General features: G+C 40.9%; 1 protein-coding gene across 6 annotated transcripts; it reads left to right on the plus strand.

Moving 5' to 3' along the window:
- The first annotated feature begins 1,609 nt into the window (after positions 1-1,609).
- Positions 1,610-12,240, plus strand: ZNF770 (zinc finger protein 770). 6 transcript variants are annotated; one of them, XM_060175172.1, is made up of 4 exons: positions 1,643-1,746; positions 3,158-3,444; positions 3,549-3,688; positions 8,478-12,240. In XM_060175172.1, exon 4 carries the CDS (start codon positions 8,537-8,539, stop codon positions 10,604-10,606), a length of 2,070 nt encoding a protein of 689 aa, XP_060031155.1. In that variant the 5' UTR covers positions 1,643-1,746; positions 3,158-3,444; positions 3,549-3,688; positions 8,478-8,536; the 3' UTR covers positions 10,607-12,240. The 6 variants fall into 6 exon arrangements, with proteins under 6 accessions (XP_016043010.2, XP_060031155.1, XP_060031154.1 ...); XM_060175171.1 differs by having other exon boundaries at positions 3,158-3,415; XM_016187524.2 differs by lacking the exon at positions 3,158-3,444 and having other exon boundaries at positions 1,610-1,746.
- The last annotated feature ends 594 nt before the right edge of the window (positions 12,241-12,834 follow it).

The following is a 12,834-nucleotide window of genomic DNA, read 5'->3' on the forward strand; positions in this document are numbered from 1 at the left end:
TGAGTTTCCCCCCTTTTGCTCACTTCGGTTGAGAGAGACTCACCAAGAGGGTACCTTCTCAGACCTCCATCCAAGGATGGGGGTAGTTCTCCCTAAGCTCTATCAGGTTTACACATAGATATACAGGAATGATGAGATTACACAGGCTCCTGAACTGAATATGGGCCCCAGCTCAAATTGATGGGGTTTTTCAAATAGCCATATTTATATACTTTTCCCATATTTGGGAGCTACCTTCTTCCCTGATACAGCTTTCTAGTCCAATTTTCAACTCTGACACCATCTCTCCAGACAATACCTTTGGCCTATCTGCATGTTAGCTGTAAGGTTCAGGCAAAAATTAGTAAAATCATGGGCCCCCTGGAAAATACCTAAAATAGACCCATTTTTTCCAAAAACGGAGACTCTGAATCCCATCTGCTGTATTCTTGCCTTTAGGATCCTGATCATTACACAATTATTTTTTCTTTTGCTTTATATTTTAATGTTTTTTAGCCACTAAATTGCAGATGCTACCATGATGCCAACCTGACTTCACGGAGCAGATGACCTCACCAGTGTACCCTGGAACCCCACCTCCCCCAGAGCCCTGCCCTACTTGGGGAAAAATAGAAACAATTGGGAGTATGGATCGACCTGCAAACACACCTGTTTAGCAGAGAAGCAATTACAGAAGCAAGACCTCCCACCTTCTGCACCCCACAATGATCCTGGGTCCATGCTGCCAGAGGTATAAAGAATAGGAAAGCTTTCAAGGGAGGGGATGGGATACAGAATGCTGGTCATAGGAATTTTGTGGGATTGTACCCCTCTTATCTTATCAAAAATATATTTTTGACTTTATGAATAAATTAATAAAAAAGAAGTCCCCACTCTAGGATGTTTTATCGCTAACAGGCATTTTGAATTTAAAAAATTTAATTATCTTTACTTATTGAGAGGAAGGGGGAATTAAAGGAGGGGAGAGGGAGACAAAGATAAATGGGCAGCCGTGCTTTACCACTCTTGAAGCTTACCCCCCTGCATTTGGGGTCTGGAGGCTTGAACCGGGGTCCTTACTGTAACATGTCTGCTCAAGCAGACGCACCGCAGTCAGACCGCCTCCCCCCCAAAGGGCATTTTGAACTCCTTGCCAGTTTCCAGTCAGGCCTGAAATAGATTGTTGGAACTGCAGCCCCCCCTCCCCGCCCGTCCAGATCTAAGGTTGAAATGGAAAAATGCCTTTCCCCAGCCCCGCCTTTTTTTTCCCCCCTTAAGATTTTTACTTACTTATTTTTTAATGATAAAGAGGTACACTGAAAGAAAGATACACAGAGACCAGCGCACTGCTCAGCTCTGGGTTTTGGTGGTGCTGGGGATTGAATTTGGGACCTTTGTTGCCTAGGCATGAAAGTCATTTTGCAGAATCATTATGTTGTCTCCCCAGCCCTCCCTCGCCTTTTCTGGTGTTCTTTTCCCTTTCTTTAGCACCAGCGCTGCGAGTGAAACGCTGCTTTATTAAGAAGGGTTCTAAAGCCTCTCTGCCAGCAGAACCCACAGAGGAACAAGCTACAAAGACCCCCGCAGACCTGCGGCCCTAGGGTGGGGAGGAGCCTGTTTCCATCCGGACCCTGTCCGGGGCGCTCCCGAGCGCCGCGCCTGCGCACTCAGCGCTCGGCCGCACCGCCCAGCAGACACGCGCCTTCGCTGCGGTGGCAGCGCGGTGGGCCCTGAGATGCGCGCTCGCCGGGCCCTCGCCACCTCCAGGTGCGTGTGGAAGCCGGGCTGTGAGGCTGAGCAGCCAGGCGGAATCGGGCCGCCGCGATCCCTCCGCGGTGCCCGGGCGCCACGGCCTCAATCCCCTTTTCCCAGCCCCGCTGTCGCCGCGTCGGGCTGAAGGAGGGCGCGGGGCTACTGCTCCCGGGTCGGTCATGAAGCGTCCCCGCCCCGCGGTTGCCCCGTCGCCGCCTTCCTGCCTCTTCCGGTGGGGGAGGGGGAGGGAGCCGCAGTCTTCGGACGGGGCTGGAGCCCTGGGTGCTGGTGCCTTGTGGGCGACCGGGCAGGGGCCGGCAGCTGGTCCTCTGCATCCCAGGGCCCGAGTGGTTGGGACAGAGCGACAGGAACAGCCGGACGGGGGGACGGGCGCGGGGAGATGGTGCGATCCCCCCCGGGAAAGTCGCCCTAAGTTTCCCGCAGGCCGTCGGCTTCCCGCGTGGCGTCCGGCCGGGTGTCGGCAGGGTGCTCGCCCCGGGCCCCGCGGGCTCCCGCAGCCCGTCAGCCGCACCGCATGGACTTAGGGTCGCAGCAGCACAGAGGGATGCAAAAAAAAAAAAAAAAGTTACATTTAATTCTTATTGCTGTGTGCAGAATGGGACGAAAATACTTTTGTTAGATATTGGATGATTAAAAATAAACTCATTGGTAACATGCAAAGAATATATTTACAAAAAACAAAACAACAACAAAAAAACATTGCATGTTCTCCAGTCTTCCAGTGGAGTCTATCCTGCTGTGAGCGGGATGATTTCCAACTTGGGGCCATGGAGGCTTACTTTTTTTTTCCTCTCCATTCTCCTTTATCTGCTCGTTTTTTCAAATGTTTTATTTATTTAATTTAGATAGAGACAGAGTAATTGAGAGGGAAGGGAGGAGATAGGCAGAGGCACCTGCAGCAGAAGTTGACTGTCGGGATCTTTATTTTCTGTTTAACAGGAGGGACAGTGTAGTGTTGGATCTGCTTTTTTATTATTGACATAAATCAATTTGAGAGCGCAGAGAATCCGTGGCAGTAGAAAATTTGGAGTATTTTTTAAGATTTTATTAGTGAGAAAGATCGGAGGAGAAAGAACCAGACATCACTCTGGTATATGTGCTGCGGGGGATTGAACTCAGGACCTCATGCTTGAGAGTCCAGTGCCATATCCACTGCGCCACCTCCCAGACCACACAGTTGGAGCTTTTTCAAATTAGCTTGCACATGGGTAGGGGAGCTGCACTTTGGAACTTGGGGAGTTCCCGAAGCTGCCTTAGGTTGATAGAAGATGTGATCACCCGCGGTTCTTCCTAACAATAATAGGGCTCTAAGGATTTTGCCACATGGTGTGCAGGCAGATGACAAGAGTATTCAGTCTTAGTGCTATCGGTAGATGGTCAACTGAAGACTTTTTTTTTTGCACAGAAGCTATCAATTACCATTATAATCAGACATAGCAGTGCTAATGTGGGAAAATATGCAATGGGAATTGAAGAAGCCCAGCTCCTGGCCAAAATCCCATGTGTGATCTTTCAAGCCAAATCATGTTCTATTGCTCACTGACTAGCCTGATGGGAAACTTCTGCATGGCCATTGCATTTTGGTTTTCTGGAAGGAATTGCAAAGAACTCATTTCTTGCTCTTACTAGACTGCTCTCCTGGGACAGGTGCCTCCATTCCCAGGTGCCTCTGCCAAGAATGTCCTGTTGTGGGTATGCTGGAGGTGTGGGTGGAGGTGAGGCAACCTGAATGAGCTGCTTTTGATTTGAGGCCTTCATGCTCCAACCTTTTCCTTCCTCTTGCCCCTGGCCCACAGATCCAGAAGAAGCCTTTTGTCTGGCCCTTTTCTGCAGTGAGATGCTGTTTTTGCAAAACAGACTCTTGACCCTCACCTCCCTAATGTTGCTCATTTCATGGAGCCAGCACTTTGGTTTCCATCATGCCTGAATAGTTGCAGTAAGTGACCAAAGGTTTAACTGTTACTTTTAGTTCAGCGTGTGATCCCCTAATTGAGCGGTTAATGAGAATTACATAAATTGCTAACTTATTAGCAGCTTATTAGACTCATTACAGTTGTAGTCCTTATAGCTCTTGCTGTGTTGGCATGATAAAGAATTTAGACATTGTTCACCTGTAATTTCTCTAATTGGTATTGCTAACATGGACATACCATTTATATAAATGTTAACCTGGTGACTTCCTTGCACATGGACTGTATTGGATACATTTGTGTGGCATATTCTGTTTGGCCTCTAATTAGGTTCTTTTTTACCCCCCCCCACCCTACCCCCAATAAATATCTGGCGGTGAATTGGCCCAACTGAAGAAAAGCAGTGTTGCTTTCCTTAATAATCTTGTCTCAGCCTATAGGCCCTGGCTTTACATAGATTAATTGTCTACTTTTGAATACAATGATTGATTGATTATGTGTGTGTGTGTGGTTTTCCTCTGACTAATGTATGATGAATTATGCTAGGACCAATTTCACAATGGCTCTATTTTAAATCGCTACAAAAGTTTCAGACAACTATTTATCCTGACTACATGTTATACATTCTGATATTTTCTCTTGTATTTTATTAAACACAGTACTTGATCATGACCCACTAAATGTATCTCACAATCCATTAGTAGGCAAGTGGCATGCAGTTTGAAAAACACTGACGGCCAGAAAGATAGCTCACCGGGATAGGGCACCTATCATAGCATGGATATGAGCTAGATTTGCGCCTGACCCCCTCTGTGTTGGGGGAAGTACAGTGTCTTTCTTTTTCTCACTCTGTCTCTGTCTCTCAGAATCAGAAAATAGTCTGCCCAGAGCTGTGACAAAAATAACAACGGAAGCAAAAAAAAAAAAAAAAAAAAAAGTCAAATTTCAGTTGCTGTGTTTCAGTGATTTGTTTGTGATTTTGTGTTTCAGTTGTCTTCTAGAAGACAGTAAATAGCATAGATGTTGGACAGTTGCCAGTGGTGAGTTTACCAACTCTGATTTCAACTAGAAGACATAACATTGGAATAGGAGAGCAAAGACAGTTTTTTTGGTGTGTGTGTGTGTGTTTAAGTCTGATTTCCTTATTTAAGAAAACTACAGTGATAAGAGGACATGGGGCCAGCAGGTGGCTCAACTGCTATAGGTAGAGTGCATGTGCTGTTGTGTAAAGCACCGGGCACATGCTGTCATAGTTCAAGCACCGGGCAACCACATGGAAGTATCTCGAGGTGGGGGGCTTCACAAATGGTAGAGCAGTGCTGCAGTGTCATTCGTTTCTCTGTGTCTCCTTCTCTCATCTCTAAACCTTTATCTAGAAAAGGAAAATAAAAGATGGCCATCAGGAACAGTGGAATTGAGATACAGCCCTAGTGATAAATCTTATGGCAGTAATAATAGTAATAACAATAATAAGGATCAGAAGAAAATTAACTTCACTGAGAAAAAGGAAAAGATACAGAGTGTAAGGTGATTGTAAACATACTTGTTAAACTTCAATGTGTGTTCTGTAAACACATATTAGGAAAGCCTATCTTTTTTTTGTTGCTGTTATTGGCAAATATTAGTCTGTTTTTAGGATTTACAACTGAGGTAGAATAGAACTCAGGTGAACTCAAGGGACCAACTTCCTGACTTAAAAAAAATTTTTTTTAAGAAACTTAATTTTTTCCCTTTTGTTGCCCTTATTGTTTATTTTTGTTGTTATTGCTGTCATTGTTGTTGGATAGGACAGAGAAATGGAGAGAGAAGGGGAAGACAGAGGGAGAGAAAGATACCTGCAGGCCTGCTTTACCGCTTTAAAAGCGACCCCTCTGCATGTAAGGAGCCAGGGGTTCAAACTGGGATCCTGATGCTGCTTTCCGACATGTGTGCTTAAGCAAGCCGCTGCACTGTGGCTTGGCTCCCATAAATTTTCTATATTCCATAAATAATTTTCTCTCAAGTTTCTATGTCCATAGTTTTTCTTTGTTTCTTTTTCTTTTCTTTATTTTCTTATTGGCTAGAGACAGACAGAAATTGAGAGGGGAAGGGGAGATAAAGTGGGAAAGAGACAGACATCTACCGCCCTGCTTTACTGCTCATAAAGCTTCCCCCCTGCAGGTGGGGAACTGGGGGCTTGAACGCAGGTCCTTGATCTTTTTGCTCAACTAGCTGCACCACCACCTAGCCCCCATTGTTTTTCATTTTTAAGAACAATTATTCTCTACTTGTTTTATAGCATTCCATTATTTTTCATGATACTATATTTTTTGATAAATTGGGAGTTTAATGTTTATTTTATTATTTTTAATTAAAAAGTCCATTTTAAAGTTTCCTTTAAGCATTTTTATCTTTACGTTAACAATTGAGACCAAAATGATCCTTTAAGTAGATTGCCTACAAAGTCAGCCACACTGAAATTCCAAATCTTTAGCCATAGATAACTCTGTATGTAGTCAATTTGTCACTGCCTCGTTACTTTTAGAAATGAAACAATAGTCAACTTTAGGACATAGCTACTGCTTTTGGAAACTCTCGCGTAGAAACCCAAAAAGTCAAGTGAGCAGTGGCGCACCAGGGAGAGTGCATATAGTACCATGCACACAGATCTGGGTTCAAGCCCCAAGTCCCCATCTGCAGTGGGTGGAGGAGCTTCAGGAAGAAGGAAGCAGTGCTTCAGTAGTCTCTCTATCTTTCCCTTCTCTCTCAGGGAATCCCTGAAAATGCTAGTAGGCAGATTATCAGAAAGTTTTGAGGTTAGGGAAATGACTTTGGTAGTGTAGGACTTGTCTACCTGAGGTTGCCAGTTCATTCCCTGGTACTGCATGTACCAGAGTGGTAGCCAGGTGTCTGTCTCTGTCTGTCTCTCTCTCTTATGTGAAAGTATCTCATATGAAGAAAATCTTTCTAAGTAATGGTTTAATGTTTGATTAGTACTGAGCTAAATAAGACCTTATATTTATATCACTTTACAGTTTCCAGCATGTTCAGATACATTATCTCCATTGATTGTCAAACAACTTGATATTGTAGACCAGGAAGCATTTCTCCCATTTTATTTTACTTTATTTTATTAGGACAGGGAAATCTAGTGGAGGAGAGATATAGGCAGAGAAAGAGAGAGACACCTGCAGCACTGCTTCACAACTGGGGAACTTTCCTCCCTGCAGGTGGGGACCAAAGGCTTGAACCCAGGTCCTTATATGTGGTAACCTGTGTGTTCTACCAGGTGCACCACCGCTTGGCCTCCGATTCCCTCATGTTAGATATGAGGAATCTGTTTGCGTTTTGCCATGAAAGCCACACAGTAGCAAGGACTAGAACCTAGGTTTTCTTGGGCCACCTGCCCTCACCCCCCAACCCCCCATCACCACCACCTAGTTATTCCTGTTGTCTTGTGGACAAAGAAGTAAAGGAAAGTAAGCAATGTTAATTCTGTTGTTGCATAGTCCAGCTTTGATAATAGAAACATTCCATTTTCAGATCATGTTCACAGCATGCCAGCATGCTATAATAAAATAAGACATCTTATTTTCAGCATTATATTGTAATTCTGATACTTTCTCTTTCCTAGCCCTACTCTAAAAAATGACAGCAACTATCAACAAACCTACTTAGTAGGGAACTAGGAAAATTTGAATTAGAATCTACTTAATGTTAAGAAATTCAAAAGTTTCCTTTTAATGTGTCATCTCAGAGAAATAAGGCTGTAGTGTACCTGCTTAAGCACATACATTACAGTGTACAAAAGCCTGGGTTCAAGCCCCTGGTCCCCACCTGCAGGAGGAAAGCTTCATGAGTGTTGAAGCAGGTGTCACTGTGTGTCTTTCCCTCTCTATTTCCCACTTCCCTTTCAATTTCTGTTTCTATCCAATAATAATAAGTAAAGATTAAAAAACATTTTTAAAAGAGAGAGAAACAACATAAATTATATGGGGTTTCATGTCTCTTTTTCATTTTTTTATTTGTGATTAATAGTGTGTTATAGTATTGTAAGATTACAGTGTATAGGTCCAAACTGTACCCACCACCAAAGTTCTGTGTCCCCACCCTCCCACCTTCCAAAGATAACCACCAGAGTTCTCACAAGTCTTGGAAACAGTTCACTTGGGTGGGGGTAGATAGCATGATGATTATGCAAAGAGACTCATATGCCTGAGGCTCCAAGGTCCCAGGTTCAATTCCCTGCACCACCATAAATCAGAGCTGAACAGTGCTCTGGTTAAAAAAAAAAAAAAAAAAGCAGTTCACTTGCTTGTGATTTGTTGTTGTTGTTTATTTGTTTTGGTTTTTACAAGTTCATATGTATTCTCTATAGAGTTCCATATGTGAGTGAAACCATCCAGTAGTTGTCTTTCTTCTTTCACTAAGCATAATTGCCTCCAACTCCCTGTTGTTTTTTTTTAATTCAGTATTTCTGTGTAAAGCTATTTTTATGACTCAAATATTCATCTAAAATGATTATTGGCCTGAACAGTTGAGCACAATGTTATAATATGCAAGGACCCAGGTCCAAGCCCGTGGTCCCCAGGGGCAGGGGGGAAAGCTTCGCAAGTGGTGAAGCATGCTACAGGTTTCTCTCTGTCTCTCTCCCTCTCTATCTTCCCCTTCCCTCTCAAATTCTCTCTGTACTATACAAAAAATAAATACAGTTATTAACTTTTTAGCACAAAAAAAGGTGCAGATATCCCTTCATCCTTAATAACATCAGTCAAAGAATAGCATAAACTAGTTCATTTCATGTGGATAACTAATACATTTTGTTTCAATTTTCAGGCATTTGTGGAAATTGAGAACAATATGGAACTTAGTAGACTGTATCACTGAAGAATGTAATGTCTGAAAACAATTTCAAAATGCCAACAGTCCAACAGTGTGTAGTAGCCAACAAACTACCTAGAAATAGGCCTTATGTCTGCAATATCTGCTTCAAGCACTTTGAAACACCATCAAAATTAGCTAGACATTATCTCATTCATACTGGTCAAAAGCCATATGAATGTGATGTATGTCATAAAACCTTTAGGCAACTAGTTCATTTGGAGAGACATCAACTAACCCATAATCTGCCTTTTAAGTGTAGTATTTGTCAACGCCACTTTAAAAATTTGAAGACATTTGTGAAACACCAACAGCTTCATAGTGAAACCTACCAGAATGATGTTAAACAGGTCAGAAGATTATTGGAGGAGAAGCAAGACAAGCCAGTGTATGGAAAGTGTCAGACTTTTACCACAGAGGAGAAATGGCCATTACACTCATGTGCTAAGTCTCATCCTATATCCAGCCCTACAAGAAAAAGAAAGAATATCCATGCATGTAAAATATGTGGCAAAATGTTCCCATCGCAGTCAAAACTTGACAGGCATGCACTTATTCATACTGGTCAGAGGCCTTTTAAGTGTGTCCTGTGCAGCAAATCTTTCCGACAGTCAACTCATTTAAAAATCCACCAGCTCACACACTCAGAAGAAAGACCTTTTCAATGTTGTTTTTGTCAAAAAGGATTTAAGATTCAGAGCAAACTTCTAAAGCATAAGCAAATCCATACTAAGAAGAAGACTTTGCAGGCTCTCACATTAAAGGCGAAGAACCCAGAATCATGCCCACTGCCTACTAAATTAGATGCAAAGCAGGATGGCCTTGAAAATCTTGGTATAGGTGAATCCGAGGAGAATAATCAACTCGATAGTCACTCTATTTATGTAGTCCCTTTTCAATGTCCAGAGTGTGAGGAGTGTTTTGAATCAGAGCAGGCTTTCAATGGACACAAGTGTTTTCCTGCCAGTGGTGGCAAAATTCCAAGCAGGCTCAAAAGAAACTACAACTATAAAACCATTGTTAAAAAAGTCTTGGCCAAACTTAAACGTGCTGGGGGTAAGAAATTAGATAACTTTCAATCTGACAAAAAAGGATTTAAAAACACTTTCTTAAAAGACAGTGATTTTATTTCTGGTGAGCAGAGCTCTGATCAAAGCCAGAGAACATTTATGAGCTCTCTTTACAATCATGGAACTTATAAAACGGTTGGCAATAAAAAGAAGAAAATGTTGATCATGCCATTTTCTTGGCAAAAGCACTTCCAAAGTCAAAATATAGGAAAAAATTTGAAAGGTATCCTTATGACAGAAAACGTGCTAACTGTGGATACTTCAGTGAATAATAAAGATATATCTACCTGTGGTTCATCAAATGAAGAATTCTTTGGTAACTGTGAAGTACTTCAGTGTGGTTTTTCAGTTCCAAATGAAAACATACACACTGGACATAAGAGGTGTCCTTGTGACAAGTGTGAGAAAGTATTTCCTTCTATATCCAAACTTCAGAGACACTATTTAATTCATACTGGACAGAGGCCTTTTGGCTGTAGTGTTTGTGGGAAGTCTTTTAGACAGTCAGCTCATTTAAAAAGACATAAATTGACTCATACTGAAAAGATTCCCTATACGACATCTCTTTGCCAGGTAAAGTTTGAAAATCTGGACAAGTTTTTTATTCACCCACCTGATAATGGTAGCTATAATGCTTCCCAACAGTGTCAGACTTTTGGTTTGCAAAAATTTGAGACCTCAGATTCAGGTCAAATAACAGAAATAAAAACTGAAACGAAACCAGAGGATTTCATCCTTGGTACTCACTGTAGAAACAGCCTACCCCATCTCTCTAATTCACTTCTAGAATCAGAGCAGAGCCATTGTTGTAGTTATTCCGAGCAAACAGAGAGGAATGATGGCCTTCTTTATCAATGCAGTGTTTGTTCTAAAGGCTTTAGATCTCCGTCTAAACTGGAAAGACACTATCTAATTCATGCAGGGCAGAAGCCCTTTGAGTGCTCGGTCTGTGGCAAAACATTCAGGCAGGCTCCTCATTGGAAGAGACATCAGCTTACTCACTTTAAAGAGTGACCACAAGAGAAACTTCTATTATGTTCAGTTATGTAATTGATGGAACCTTTGACACATCTCTACTGATCTTGTTCTTAAAGCCAGTGTCATTTGAAAAATGTTTTTATCAAATAACCTATATTATATGGATTGGTTTCATGGACAGTTGCTTGCCCTGCATAATAAGAGGCAAGATACCTAGAAAACTAACACATTGTTTTACGAATGGCCACATTAATTTTTAGAAGGTAAAATGTGGTCTGATGTCATAAAGTAAGCATTTATTTCATTTGAATACATGCTTTGGCTAAACTGAAAGTGATACCTACATAAGATGTGGTACAAATAGTCAGCCACATTCATCTTTCAAAACTAGTTATTCCTAGAGGGACACTTTAAGATACACTAAAAGGCTGTGATGATAAAATTGATTATTGCTGCAGCACATAGTCCCCTGATATTTATTACATTTCACATGAAAGCAAAATTGGGTCACCCGTGGCTCCAATTCCATTGCATTTTTTTTTCCTCATAAGTTTTAAATATGTAAAGGCAATACAAGTAAAATGGATGAGAAAATGGCATTACTTCAATTGGTCTTTTCCAAGCTATCTGTAGAACTCTGGCAGTTCCACCTTTTCTACTAGTGATTAGAATTGTTGCTGTTCCCCCCCCCCCCCCCCGCCCAGGCTGCTGCAGCCTTTCAGAAAAGAATTTAAAAGGAACGTGGCTAGGATGCTCCTCTCTGTTCTTATGTCTGTTTACTAGATATGTTGTCCAAGTGCCATAACCATTTTTGGTGATACGTATGTAGTATTACCTTTTCACAGAGATAAATGTAATCCATCTGTTAAAAAATCATGCAACTTTAATATCTGCAGTGATTATAGACTTATGACTGACATGGAGATATGTATTGCCAAAGGACTTAATTTTGCTTTAGAAAACTCTAATGCTTCCTTTTTGAATGGTTCCATGACTAATTCAACCTGTTTTGTTAAGTTTAAGCAACTGGCAATGACTAGGTCTAGTTCTAGTTTCATTCCTGTTGGGTTTTTGTGAGGCCAATACTAAAGAGTGTTATTTTGATCCTTAATAACTTATTTTAATTAGTAAACTGTTCCCACATAGGAATAATAAGATGTTTACTGTGTTGAAAATGTCATTCTCTAAACAGTACTGTCATAATTTGATAAATGTTTCACTTAATTCTAAACCATAAAAGAATTATAGTCATAAATTATCCTTTGTACTTGCCATTTAAAATAAAATCTTTAAGGATGACCATTTTCTGGCAATAAAGCAAAGTGACCATTATCTGAGGAGAAAAGAACAGATAGGTATTTAACCTATCACACTTAAGTAAATTAGCAGACTCTCTATTGAGACTTTGTAAGTGAACAGTTAATTTTTGTAAGAACTGTCTGAAAAGAAACATGAAAGTACCAGTCAATGCCCAGTGGTGCTCAAATGTGCAGGAGCATCATGTTTTAAAAGAATTTCTCTAGGTTTCCATGAAATAGATTTCTTAGGTAAAAGCAAGATGAGGGCTTATAGAATTTGCTTTATACAAAATTTCAAGAACACTTCTATTATGTAAAGGCAAAGAATAATTTACATTTTCCAATAAAAGTTTATGGATATTTTCTCTAAAATGTCTGAAATTATGTATTTGGGGATTTCCCTAAGCTATTTATATAATTTTATTTGAAATAAAGGCCTTATGTATATTTTTCTCAACCCAAACAGGAAGAATCCTAACTGTGTTGTGTCTAGATGATCATTAAGCTCTATTTGCCGAAGTGGTACTGCTAGACTTTTCTTAGCTCATGCCTCTTGAAGCTGTTTCATATTGAAAGTTGGAATATCTCATATATTTTGTCAAAGATGTACTGTAGTGCTATTTATAGTACCTGTAACAAAATACTTAATTGCCTTCACTGTCATTGTAGGCTTGTGGAGAATGTATAGGAATGGAAATAAACCATCTACATTCATAAAAGTAAACATTAGGCATTAAATGCTGATCAGTCATGCTAAAACTATCGGTGTTGAATCAATGACTTTGGTTTTCTGGAAAAAAATAAACTTTATAAGTACCTTTAAAAACAATTGGAAGAATGTTTTGTTTGGGTAATTGCAGGCTGAAACATGATTAATGAAGTAACTTGGCTGAGTTAGATTTACCAGTCCTTGTTTTATACAGTTGGGACTTTTTTTTTTTTTTTGCACAGCCACTACACTGGGTC

This window comes from Erinaceus europaeus, chromosome 16 (assembly GCF_950295315.1).
Source record: "Erinaceus europaeus chromosome 16, mEriEur2.1, whole genome shotgun sequence".
In the NCBI taxonomy this organism is placed as follows: Eukaryota; Metazoa; Chordata; class Mammalia; order Eulipotyphla; family Erinaceidae; genus Erinaceus; species Erinaceus europaeus.

Coding starts and splice junctions, on each gene's coding strand:
- ZNF770 (XM_016187524.2), top strand. CDS start 8,537: ATGTCTGAAAACAATTTCAAAATGCCAACAGTCCAACAGTGTGTAGTA.